The sequence below is a fragment of the Calidris pugnax genome, unplaced genomic scaffold (assembly GCF_001431845.1).
Source record: "Calidris pugnax isolate Ruff unplaced genomic scaffold, ASM143184v1 scaffold332, whole genome shotgun sequence".
In the NCBI taxonomy this organism is placed as follows: domain Eukaryota; kingdom Metazoa; phylum Chordata; class Aves; order Charadriiformes; family Scolopacidae; genus Calidris; species Calidris pugnax.
Window position 1 is genome coordinate 230,895 of NW_015091053.1, and position 10,890 is coordinate 241,784.

The window sequence follows — 10,890 nt, forward strand, 5'->3', positions numbered from 1 at the left end:
GGAGCCCCGGCGGCGCCATTCCTCAGCGGCGGCGTACCGGGCGCCCGCAGGAGCTCCCGGTCAGACGCTGCCTGCGACCCCTTCCCCTACATCTGCCCGCAGCCCGGGGAGGCGCAGCGTGGCGGGTCCGAGGAGCGGGCCACGGGCCGAGCTGCCCAGCCCCTGCTGCTGGAGGTCGGCCGGGCCCAACCGGAGGGGGCCGCCGGGCCCCACGCCTTCCCACTGCCGGCCCTGCTGCCTCCCAGCCCGGGGGTCCCGCCGGCCCGCCCCGCCGTGTTGTCCCCGGTGGTGCCGGGCCGGCCTGCCTTCCCCGAGCTCGGCCCCCTGGAGCATGCCACCCCCGGGAAGCCGCTGCCCACCGAGCGGAGGGAGGTGCTCCCCAAGGCGGAGTCCAGCGACCACATCTCGGCCTGGGCCGGTTCCTCGCCCAGGGCCACCGGCCTGCCCAAAGCTGTCTCCAGCGAGTTCATCGCTGGCGGGCGGGTGGGCCTGTCCAAGCCTACGGCCCTTTCCAAACCGGAGCCGGAGGAGCTCTCCATCTTCAGTAGGTCCCTCGGCCTGCCAAGCCCCAGCGACTCCTGTGACGCACTACTCAGCTGCTCGGGGAGGGTCCCAGAGGATGGCTCCTTCTGGTGAGTGGTACTGCTGTGGGGGGGGTGATGGTGGGTCAAAGCTGCCCTTGCTGTGAAGCAGCAAGTGAAGCCTCTTGTGAGCTGGAGTTGCCCCTTTCTCCCTGTGGTGTTCAGCTGGAGGAGATTTGGGGTGAGTGGCTATGGATGAGCAGGGTTCATGGGGGGGGAAGGATGCCCAGTGCCTGCTGTCAGTGCTGCACAGGTAGTGTTCAGGGGAGCAGGTGCTACGTGGGGTGGTGGGGCAGAGGCACAGGCTGTGGAGCAGGTGCCATCTGCCCCTGCTGTCTCTGAGCTCTGGAAATGATGTGGCGCCCTTGTTGCTGAAACGTGTACCCTGTGACTGAGACTTGTCCTAGCACTGCTGAAAGAGCCTGCGGGCTGCTGGCGCATGCTGTGTAATGGCATTAATGTGCCATCAGTGTTGTGACTGATGGTGGCTTTGCAGTGGTGAAGGACACTGCTGCGGGGCTTGCAGTGCTGCTGTGACATCGCATGCCCTGGCCTTTGGGGCTGGCTGTGCTTTGGGGCAGAGTTTGGGGGGGCTGAGATCTGGATTTTTTTCCTCGGCAGCCCAAGGGATGCATGATTCCTGGGGAGTGTAGAGGAAGCAGTTTTCTGGGGACACCCTGTCTTGCAGGCTGCCTGCCGTGCCAGTCTGCCTGTGTCAGTTGGTGGTGATGAATATGAGGGCTCTTTATGCTGATTTCTAGAATTTCACTGGGGCTTGGGTTACAGTAGGGCTTGCCATGTGCCATGGTGCAGACCCTGGGGGTATTTAGACACAAGGACATGTTTCCCTCATATGGGAGTTAAGGACCTGGTGTACCCTAGCTGAGCTTCAGCTGTGTCCACTTCTGTTGCAGACAGAAAGCTTCCTTGGGGGTGGGTGGGGAAGACCTCTGAGCCCCAATGTTAGTCTGTTCTTCCTTTGTCCTCCCAAGCATCACAGTGGTCACCTGGAATGTGGGCACAGCCATGCCCCCGAATGATGTGACATCCCTGCTGCACCTCAACACGGGCGAGACAAATGATGTGGACATGATCGCCATTGGGTAAGAGGGTGAGGTGCAAGGCCCCTGTCATGTCCTTTTTTTGGGATCCTCATAGCCTTGGAGGGTGGGGAATGGAAGAGTTACAGCTCCAGTGTCCCCTGGGTCATGGTGAGCAGGGAGGGGTGTGCATCGCAAGCAATAAAATACCAGAAAAGGTGATGGAGAATCAGCCCCTAGTAAAATGGGAGTCCTATGAGGAACTGAAACACTTGCATCCTGAGTAGCCTTGAACCTCTAAGGGCCTGTAGCTGGCTGTGCTGTGCAGAGCTGGGCCTTGGTGAGTGCTGCTCTTGCCATGAGTCCTGGTGTCAGATCTGTAGAGGCATTTAACTTACCTGATGGAGTCCTCCAGGAGCATTTTCCTCATCTCAGCTTTTCCCCGTGGTATGCATGCCTCACAGGCACAAATCTGCTGTTCTCTCCCAGCTGGGTTGGCTTTGTGCCCCTGGAAATACTTAACTGCTGTCAAGGCAGTGCTGCGTGGATGTGGTAAGGCTTTACTGGTGTGGCTGGCGAGGCAAGCTCTGCCAGAGTCTAAGGGCAAACTGGTCCCTCGAGGTTTGCTGTGGTTTGTGTGGATTTCTGGTAAGACCAGGGACATGCTGCCTTTGTACAGGGAGTGAGAACAGCCTCTGCCCGTGGGCATAGGATGGAAGAGCTGGATCTGCTCCCGGGGACTCTCCCAGTGTTCCTCTCTGTGGGGAGAGAGCAGTGTAAGGCTGAGCCTGCCCAAGCTACAGTGCTCTGTTGGAGACATCCACTCATCCTCCAGACATGCACTCAGCCTTACGGACCAACAGGATGAGACTGTCTGGGGCTGTGGAGGTAGACTGAAGTCCGGATGGATGGTGCAAGGGGTGTGGCTGACAGTGAGGGGCTTTCTGGGACTGTGTTCTGTCTGGGGCACGGTGTCCTGCTGTTCCCCACCTCCAGGGTGTCTCTGCCTGGCTGCATCCTCCCTCTAACAGTCTAGTGTCTTTATGCCCTGAGCACCTGATATTTTTAGGCAAGACATCTCCTGATTCTGCTGTTCTCTGTGGATATTGTTCTTCTTACTAATTTCTGAGCCAGGAGGAGCACTATTAACCTTCTGTTTGTTGCCGCCCTGAGGCTGGTGGCTAGGATGCGTCTGGACATCCTGAGCTGAGGTACTGGTGAGACTTGACCTCTCTATAGAGACCAGTGCAGCTGAAATGCCCCGTAAGCCCCTCTTGCACCTAGAGGTAGGCTCTAGAGGGCTGCTCAGCCCTGTGCAGCTGAACTGCTCCTGCTTTAAAAAGGGCCAAAGCCTCGTGGGTTCCAGGCCACTTGTGCCTTGTGCTATAGCTCATGGCCTGGTATCACTGGAGAAACAATCTGGCTGGTTTGTGCTCTAAACTCGGGTCCTCCCTTGAACTGCTGTTCCTGCTCTGGCCCAGCTCCCCAGCATTGTGTCCCCTCTCCCAAGGAGCTCCTGCTAGCTGGGATCCAGACACCTCTCTCATGTGGCTGAGGGACCTGTCCCTTTCCTCGCAGGCTGCAAGAGGTGAACTCTAAGATAAACAAGCGCCTGAAGGATGCCCTCTTCACAGATCAATGGAGTGAGCTCTTCATGGATGCACTGAGTCCTTTCCACTTCGTCCTGGTAAGGAGGTCCCAAAGGGATTGGGCAGCTGGTGTTCCCTCTCTGCCTGCCAGGCAGGTGGACCATGGGGAGGGAGAGTTGGACTGCAGGGACGGAGGGAGGAGGTGTGGTGGGAGAGTCGGCTGGAGGGACAACTGGCCAGAGGGACAGCCTGCAGCCATTCAAGGAGCATGTGGGGCCTGACCCAAGGGCTAGCAGTGCATCTCACCAGTGTGCCATCCTGCTCCTTTTCCTGTGCTTTGGGGACACTTCTTGTTGCCCTCTGCACTGTACCAACACGAGGAGGTGGATATGGGAACAAGCCTGTGCTTCTGGCAGCAGCCTGCTGGTACCAGGGCACTTGCCCCAGAGTGTACACGAGCCTTAACTTTGCTGGGCTTCTCTCAGCTGTCAGTATTCAGGAGGGTGTGCATAGATCTCTGAACTGTTAGTCATCTGCAAGATGAGGGACACGCAAAGGATGGAGGTGCTGCCCCTATGGCCTGGAGGCGGGGGAAGCTGTCCCTGTCTCTACAGGCTCTGCTGTGGCTAGCATTCTGCTTCAGCCTCTGCTGTCATTCCAGATCAGCACAGTGCGGATGCAAGGTGTGATCCTACTGGTATTTGCCAAGTACTACCACCTCCCCTTCCTGCAGGACATCCAGACAGACTGCACGAGGACGGGGCTGGGAGGCTACTGGGTGAGTGTGGCCCTGGGGGAGGTGGCAAGGGGTTGGTTTCCTGAGGAGTCATGGGATTCTCTCGGTGCAGGGCAACAAGGGTGGGGTGAGCATTCGTCTCTCTATCTTCGGCCACATGGTCTGCTTCCTAAACTGCCACCTGCCAGCACACCTGGAGAAGACAGAGCAGCGCAAGGAGGACTTTGCCACCATACTGCACATGCAGCAGTTCGAGGGTCATGCGGCCAGCGGCATCCTGGACCATGAGTGCGTACCCCACCACTTTGCTCCCCAATGTGGGCCAGGGCTCTAGTGCCAGCCCCCATCCTTGACTGCCTCCAGGTAGGGTCTGGGGTCTGTCCCCTGAATCCCAGCACAGCTTGGAGATGGGGTCTTGTCTGCAGAGTTGCGAGATTGTCCTGTGGCCCAGTGGGGACCCAGCATGATGGGGTAGGTGTTAAGAAGGGTCCTTGGTCTCCCCTGGAGCACATCCAGGCCTGCTGCAGCTCCTGCCATACTGGCACTGTTGGGTTTTGGGAATGCTGAAGTGGGGGGGGGCCCAGCTCTGCCCCATTCTCTTGGCTGTGCGGTCTGACTCTGGTAGGTGTCCTATGGTGGAAGTTTCCACCCACAATTTCTGACCGGGGAGGTCAGGCTTAGGTTAATGGTGCATGGTCCTATCTGAGGAATCCTGGCAGGGCTGGCAGCTGGCCAGGCTGTTGGCTGAGTGCTGACCTTCACTGGTGCTCTTGAGAGTGCCTGTGCTGCAGGCTGAGGATGTTTTTCCCCTGGCTGTGCTGCCTGGCTCCAGTAGCCTTGGCCCTTCCATCCCGTCGCCCTCCCTCCCACCCACAGCCTTGTGTTCTGGTTTGGGGATCTCAACTTCCGCATCGAGAGCCTTGACATCCGCTTTGTGAAGTATGCTATCGACAGCAACATCCTGAGCCAGCTCTGGGAGAAGGACCAGGTGAGAGGGGTGTGCATGCTGTTTGAGCCTTAGTGGGGCTCTGAATGGCATTCGGCTCTTGCCAAAACTGCACATGCAGCTGTGGGACAGAGCTGTGTTCCCTTGCTGTCCTGACTCTGTGGGGAAAAGGCAGAACAGTCCCAGGATAGTCTGTATGGGAGCTGAGCACATGCTGCCTTTATCAGTGTGCTGGGAGAAGCTGGGCCGTTGGATCTATAGGCTTGCTGCTTGCATGGCACGGGCAAACCCCAAGAGCTCTGTGGAGCTGGCAGCAATGGGGCAGGGTTGACTGTGTGTTGGGGTTGAAGAGGTCTGGGGTGGGGGGCTTACAGAGGGGTCTGGCCATGGGGTCTGGTGTGCTCCCCAACCTGCTCTCTTTCCCACAGCTGAACATTGCCAAGAGCACCTGGTCTGTCCTCAGTGGCTTTCAGGAGGGACCCCTGAACTTTCCACCCACCTTCAAGTTTGATGTGGGCACCAACAAGTATGACAGCAGGTAGGAGAGCAGAGCTCAAGCGTGTGCTGGGCCTGGGAGCTGGTGGCATGGCCAAAGGATGCAAGAGTGGTGGGGCTCAGAGCCAGGGCAGTGGCTGGTGCCAGTGTGGATGAATGGGGAAGCCATGTTGGGGCATGTTCTGGGGATGGCAGTCTGGAACACCACTGTTGTTCTGGTGCCAGCACAGGTATTGCCCTGCAGCCACACTGAACTGTGTGCTGAGATGAACCACATTCCCTGCCTGTGGGTGCTGTAGTACTAGGGGGAGGCAGTTTGGGGTGGAGCCCACTGCCCCCTGCCAGGCAAGAGATGCCCCTCTGTGCCCTGCAGTGCCAAGAAGCGAAAACCTGCCTGGACTGACCGCATCCTCTGGAAGATCAAATCTCCCAGTGTCAGTCTTGGTGCGGGTGGGCGCCGGCCCAGCCGGGGTGTTGTGTCAGTGAGCCAGCTCTGCTACTGCAGCCACATGGAGTACACCATCAGTGACCACAAGCCGGTAGCTGCCATCTTTGCGGTGCAGGTGAGCACTGCCCATTGCCATGGGGCACACAGGCAGGAGCTACAGGGGTGAGAAGCCCTGCTAGTGTGTGGTGGGGTGTGTGGGTTGTGTGTGGTTTGTGTTTTTGGTTTGGTTTGGTTTTTTTTGGCTAAGCTTGACTGTTTTGCCACTGTGGCTGGGGGCTGCTGTTGGTGTATGCCTGAGGGCCCAGTCCTAAATGGGCGCCCTGGGCAGCGGGGGCAGTTCTCCTTGGCATGCCCTTGTTCACTGTGTATGTGTCTCTGCAGTTTGCTTCCAAGGCAGACAAGCCTCCAGTTGAGATTTATGTGGCTGATGAATGGAGCAGGCCTGAGCAAGCTGTTGTCAGGTACAAGATGGCTGCTGGCTTCCACCGGAGCTCCTGGGACTGGATAGGACTCTACCGGGTAGGGGCTTGGGGGCTGGAGGGGGTGGGAAGCACTGCACAGCACCGTGGGGTCCCTTCTGAGCTATCCTCTGCCAGTGGACACAGGTGCATGGCACGGACACGTGCTCTGTGTTCTCCTGTCCCATGGGAGCAGTAGGATTCGGCCCTGCTTCAGGAGGCTTAGATCCAGCAGTTTCCTCTTGCTTTGTAGGCCCCACAGGGTTCAAAGCCTGGCACTCCCCAGAGCTGGGGGCCAGGGCACCCACAGGGTGGGTGCAAGGTAGCTCTTGGTGCCCTTGTGCGAGAAGAGGGGGCTGAGTGAGAGGAGAGCAAAGGCCAGGTGTGGCTGATGGCAGTGAGCAGGGCTGATGTTCCCCCATTTACCTGTGTTCTCTCTTTCATGTACCTGCACATAGGTGGGTTTTCGGCATCCTAAAGACTATGTGTCCTATGTCTGGGCCAGGACCGATGATGGAGAGCGCTGTCTGGAGAAGCAAATGTGTGCACAGGTGAGCTGGAGCCAGCCCTGCTGTCTCATTGGGCATGTGCCCCTGATGGGGCAGGAGGGCAGTTCCTTATTGCTTTGTGCTGAGCCTTGGATAGGCCCACTGTGCTGGCATCAGGGATTTCTGCTCTCAGCTGGGGCTGGGGGGCACCTCTGTGCTCAGCCCTGGTGCCCATCAGCTGTCTCTGGGCTGCAGGTGATGTTCTCAGAGGAGGCGCTGCCCAAGGAGAAGGGCGAGTACATCCTTGGATACTACAGCAACACCTCCAGCAGCATCGCTGGCGTGACCGAGCCCTTCCAGGTCAGCATAGCCAAGGGTGAGGGTCTGAGGGAGGCAGGGTGTAGGGGTGTCCCACAGCCCTCTGTGTGGATCAGCCAGCAGTGCTGATGCTGGGGTGCAGATCTCCCTGCCCAGGTCGGAGGAGGGCAGCAGTCCCACGGACAGCTCAGGCAGCAGCTCAGAAGAGGAGGATGACAGCACACTTGTCCTACTGGCCCCCAAATCCCGTAGCCCCAGCCCAGGCAAGATGAAACGGCACCGAAGCCGAAGTCCCAGCCTGGCCAAGTTCCAGGGCCTCATCCTGCGGCCATCAAGCAGGGATAGGGGTACAAGCCGCAGCCCTTCACCCCAGAGCCGCCGAGGCCTCCCCGGGGACATTCCCACCATCCACCTGCCCCAGGAGGAGCTGGGGTGCCGTGCAGCCAAAGCCAAGGAGCCAGAGCGGGCAGCTGACAGCCTGGAGGGCAGCTCCTTCTACCAGACTGTGCGGGAGTGGGGTGGCCCCTGGCGTGTCTCTGCTGACAACCCCTTGGCCAGGGCTGACCCCAGGAACCTGGGCCTGCTGCCAGCGCTCCGCCTGGAGATGATTGACCAGGCTCTGGGCCGACGGAGGGAGAGTGCAGACCAGGGCTACCCCTGCCGGAGGATGAGTCCCACCAGCCCCCCAGGCTGCAGTACCTCCCCAAAGGAGGAGAGCAGCCCTCAGGAGCTGGACACCCATAACTGTGCCATGGGCGACTGATGCAGTGGCCCCCTTCCCTCTTCCCTGTAGCACCCTTGCTGTGCGCTTTCCTTTGCCACTTTCCTGCTGAGATGCCCCTCCCTTATTTATTGCAGTGACTCCTCACCCTGTTGTGTGCCTGGCAGGTAGGGGCCTCCCACTGCTCCCCGTAGCCTGAGATGCTGGGCTGGGAAGTGGCATGGTGGGGGGGCAAGGCTGATCTAGTGTGGTGGTGGGGAGCCCATTGTGAAACTCAAAGTGCAAAACCCTTCAGCCCTATGGGAGAAATGCTGGCCTTGCACCCAAGGTGGGGCAGGAAGCCAGGCCAAGGTTCTGGTGGCAATAGTGATGGGCATAAAGTGAAGACCCACTCCAGGGTACCCCTGAGATCAGATCAAAGCTTGCTCCTTCCCTGTTGCCTCCATTGTGCCTCAGCCTTGGATGTAGTGCAAATGACAAAATAAACCATCCTGGCCCACCCCAGCTGCACTGTGCTTACTGCAGGGGGGCAGGATCCCTGGGGTGGGGGCTGCAGGGTGAACAGGGGCAGCAGGCTCAGCGCTGGCATCACACACCATGCTCAGACCACCTTTTATTCATATTCTGCTGCACATGCAGCCCTGGCCCTCCCTGCCCCCTACCTTGCTCTAAGGCTGGGAGCCAGTGCAGACCCCAGCCCTCCCTGCACCCCTCCCATCCTGCCTGGGGAAGGGGGCCAGGATCATACCACAGGGCTCCCCTCCCCCCAGCCCCTAGCTGAAAAGGCACAAATCCAGGGCGGGGGGGAGGGTCTTGCGATCCCTTCCTGGCACAACAGGCAAGGAAGATCCTGGGTTTCTCCTTTCTCAAGCCCTCATGTTCCTTTCCCCTTGCTTTGGTGCTCATGGGTGGCAGCCATAGCCCTCCCCTGCAGCTGCAGTGCCTTGAGAGGCTTCTCTGTCCCTCTGCCTGCCCCTGCTCCAGCTGTGAACCCCAGCTCCATGCAGTCACATTAGCAGCCATGCTCGGTGCCATCCTTTGTCTCAAGTACCAGAAATCACACAGCTCCACTTTGTGGCTGCTGTACAGCATGTCTTCCTCCCCATGCAAGGCAGTGCTTCTTGGGCATCATTGGAGCACTGCATGGTGCTGAACTGCTGGCTTCTGCTCCAAGACCAGCCGCAGGCATCGCTCATAGAGGGTATTATCACTGTCCTGTGTCTTCCAGTCTGGAAGCTTGGCCTTGGAGGTTGCATGTGGAAGACCCCAGTGCCTCAGGGTCTTTTTGAGATGCCGTGCAGGTACTAGCAGAGCCCGGGTCACTGCATTACAGCTGCCAGAGAAGCACAGCTATGAACATCAGTGTAATGCTGCAGACTGACATCCATTGAATTCCACCCCAGCACTGCTCAGGACACAGCAGCACAGGTGATAATGCTTGCACTGCCAGCTTTATGCCAAGCCTGCAGGACAGCACCCAGCCCCACCAGGGAATCCCTCCTGCCCACCCACACAGGGTAGGAAGCCTGATGCAGGTCACATTCCCTTGACACTTACTTGTGCTGTGGCCCCTTGCCTGGGCTGCAGTCAGCGGGTGGCTCCAGAACAAAGCAGTCCGTGGTGATATGGTCAGCCAGGACAGCCACCTCCACGTCACTGAGGTTCCTTGCCCTGTGCAGGGACCGTGCCAGCCTGTGGGCACGAGAGGGCAGTAGTCAGCAGCTGCTGCCCAGGGTGGGCATCCCACTGGGGCCCACCTCATCTGACCCCAAACTGTCCACACACAGTGCTCTGGAATGGTGGGAAAAGCCCTGCCTTTTCCTCCAGACATGCACCTGTGAGTGCAGTTGCAGTGGAATAGCATCTGCGTGCCTGTGTTGTGCAGCTGGTACTTCACCTCATTGGGGGCAATGTGGTGCTCGCACTTATCCAGGTGCTTGTAGTACCTGCACACCCTGCGAGGGCCTGAAGACAGTGGGGTGGTGAGGGGCTCTGCCAGCACACAGCCCCACGGGGCTGAGGCCTTACGACACCCCAGCAGCAGCGCATGCTCTGCCCCCAGCACCGACTCACCATGCTGCCTGCGCATGTCCATGTCAGGCAGAGGGGTGTCTCCACAGCGTGCTGGGGCCAGTCTGGATCTGATGCTGCCATCCTGAGTGCAGGCAGGGTGTGCTGAGCCCCCAGCCCTGTGCTGTGTTCCTGCAGGCACTCGCTTTCCTCCAGCAAGGTCCTGTTCCAACACGGTCATTTCTGTTGGGGGGCCAGGCTCCAGCCCCCACTGTGCTGCTGGGTGCCTGGTTGCGGGCTCAGCCTTGTCTCTGGTAGATGCAGGTCTCTGTGCCTGGCGGAGCCTGGGGTTTTGCCCCAGTCTTTGTCGAAGCTGTTTGCGCCCTGTTCTAGAAGACTTCTTTCCTTTGCCTGGGGGCTGCACAGCAGAGCTGCCCACCTCCTGCATGGGTGGGCTGTAGTGGTACTGATTCTGCTGCACCATCCTGGCCAGGGGTACTACACCGTAACGCTCACACCTGAGGACACCATGGACCATGAGGCCCTGCACACCAGCCCCAGCTGTGCTCTGCTGCAGCCAGCAGGGTAGCCAGGCAGAGCGTGCCGGGGGCCACAGCAGCAGACTGAGATGAGAGGGCATCCTCGGGGCACTCACCCTCCCCACCAGTGCCACTGGATGCACTCCTCACTCTCCTCCAGTACGAAGCACGGCACCTCCAGCAGGTTGAAGAAGGTGACGCCGATGATGTTGGAGATGGTGTCGTTGAGAGCCAGCAGGCACTGCCGGAACCTGCGGGGCAGACGGGGGCGGTGAGAGGCCCGGCGGCCCCCGGTGTGCCCACCCGCCCTCGGCCTGGCCCCCGGCGCACCTAGCGTCGCAGTCGCAGTGAGAGACGGTGTGCAGGCGGTAGTTGCGGATACCGTAGTTGAACTGCAGCGCCGTGATCTGCGCCGAGCACTGGTCGTGCTCCCGGCAGCACCGGTCGGGGCCGCGGAAGAGACCTGCGGGCGGCGGCCGGTGAGCGCAGTCCCCGCCGGGAGCGTGGGGTGTGCGCGCCCG

At 59.7% G+C, this 10,890-nt stretch overlaps 2 protein-coding genes across 3 annotated transcripts in view; one reads left to right on the forward strand and one right to left on the reverse strand.

The window, feature by feature from the left end:
• The first annotated feature begins 6 nt into the window (after positions 1–6).
• INPP5J (inositol polyphosphate-5-phosphatase J) lies at positions 7–8,324 on the forward strand. 2 transcript variants are annotated; one of them, XM_014956626.1, is made up of 12 exons: positions 7–632; positions 1,574–1,684; positions 3,200–3,308; positions 3,872–3,988; positions 4,059–4,234; positions 4,823–4,934; positions 5,321–5,430; positions 5,761–5,950; positions 6,217–6,354; positions 6,752–6,844; positions 7,037–7,141; positions 7,242–8,324. In XM_014956626.1, the coding sequence occupies exons 2-12, from the start codon at positions 1,608–1,610 to the stop codon at positions 7,860–7,862; spliced, it is 1,848 nt and encodes a 615-aa protein (XP_014812112.1). In that variant the 5' UTR covers positions 7–632; positions 1,574–1,607; the 3' UTR covers positions 7,863–8,324. The 2 variants fall into 2 exon arrangements, with proteins under 2 accessions (XP_014812112.1, XP_014812113.1); XM_014956627.1 differs by lacking the exon at positions 7–632 and having other exon boundaries at positions 1,599–1,692.
• A 320-nt stretch (positions 8,325–8,644) lies between these two features.
• LOC106896538 (group 3 secretory phospholipase A2-like) overlaps positions 8,645–10,890 on the reverse strand; it is a 6,119-nt gene continuing 3,873 nt past the window's right edge. The window contains exons 2-7 of the mRNA XM_014956617.1: positions 10,700–10,832; positions 10,486–10,620; positions 9,894–10,348; positions 9,656–9,785; positions 9,378–9,512; positions 8,645–9,153 (exon numbers count right to left, since the gene is read on the reverse strand). Of these exons, the coding sequence (XP_014812103.1) occupies positions 8,949–9,153; positions 9,378–9,512; positions 9,656–9,785; positions 9,894–10,348; positions 10,486–10,620; positions 10,700–10,832 (1,193 nt within the window). The 3' untranslated portion in view covers positions 8,645–8,948. The remainder of the gene's footprint in view (positions 9,154–9,377; positions 9,513–9,655; positions 9,786–9,893; positions 10,349–10,485; positions 10,621–10,699; positions 10,833–10,890) is intronic.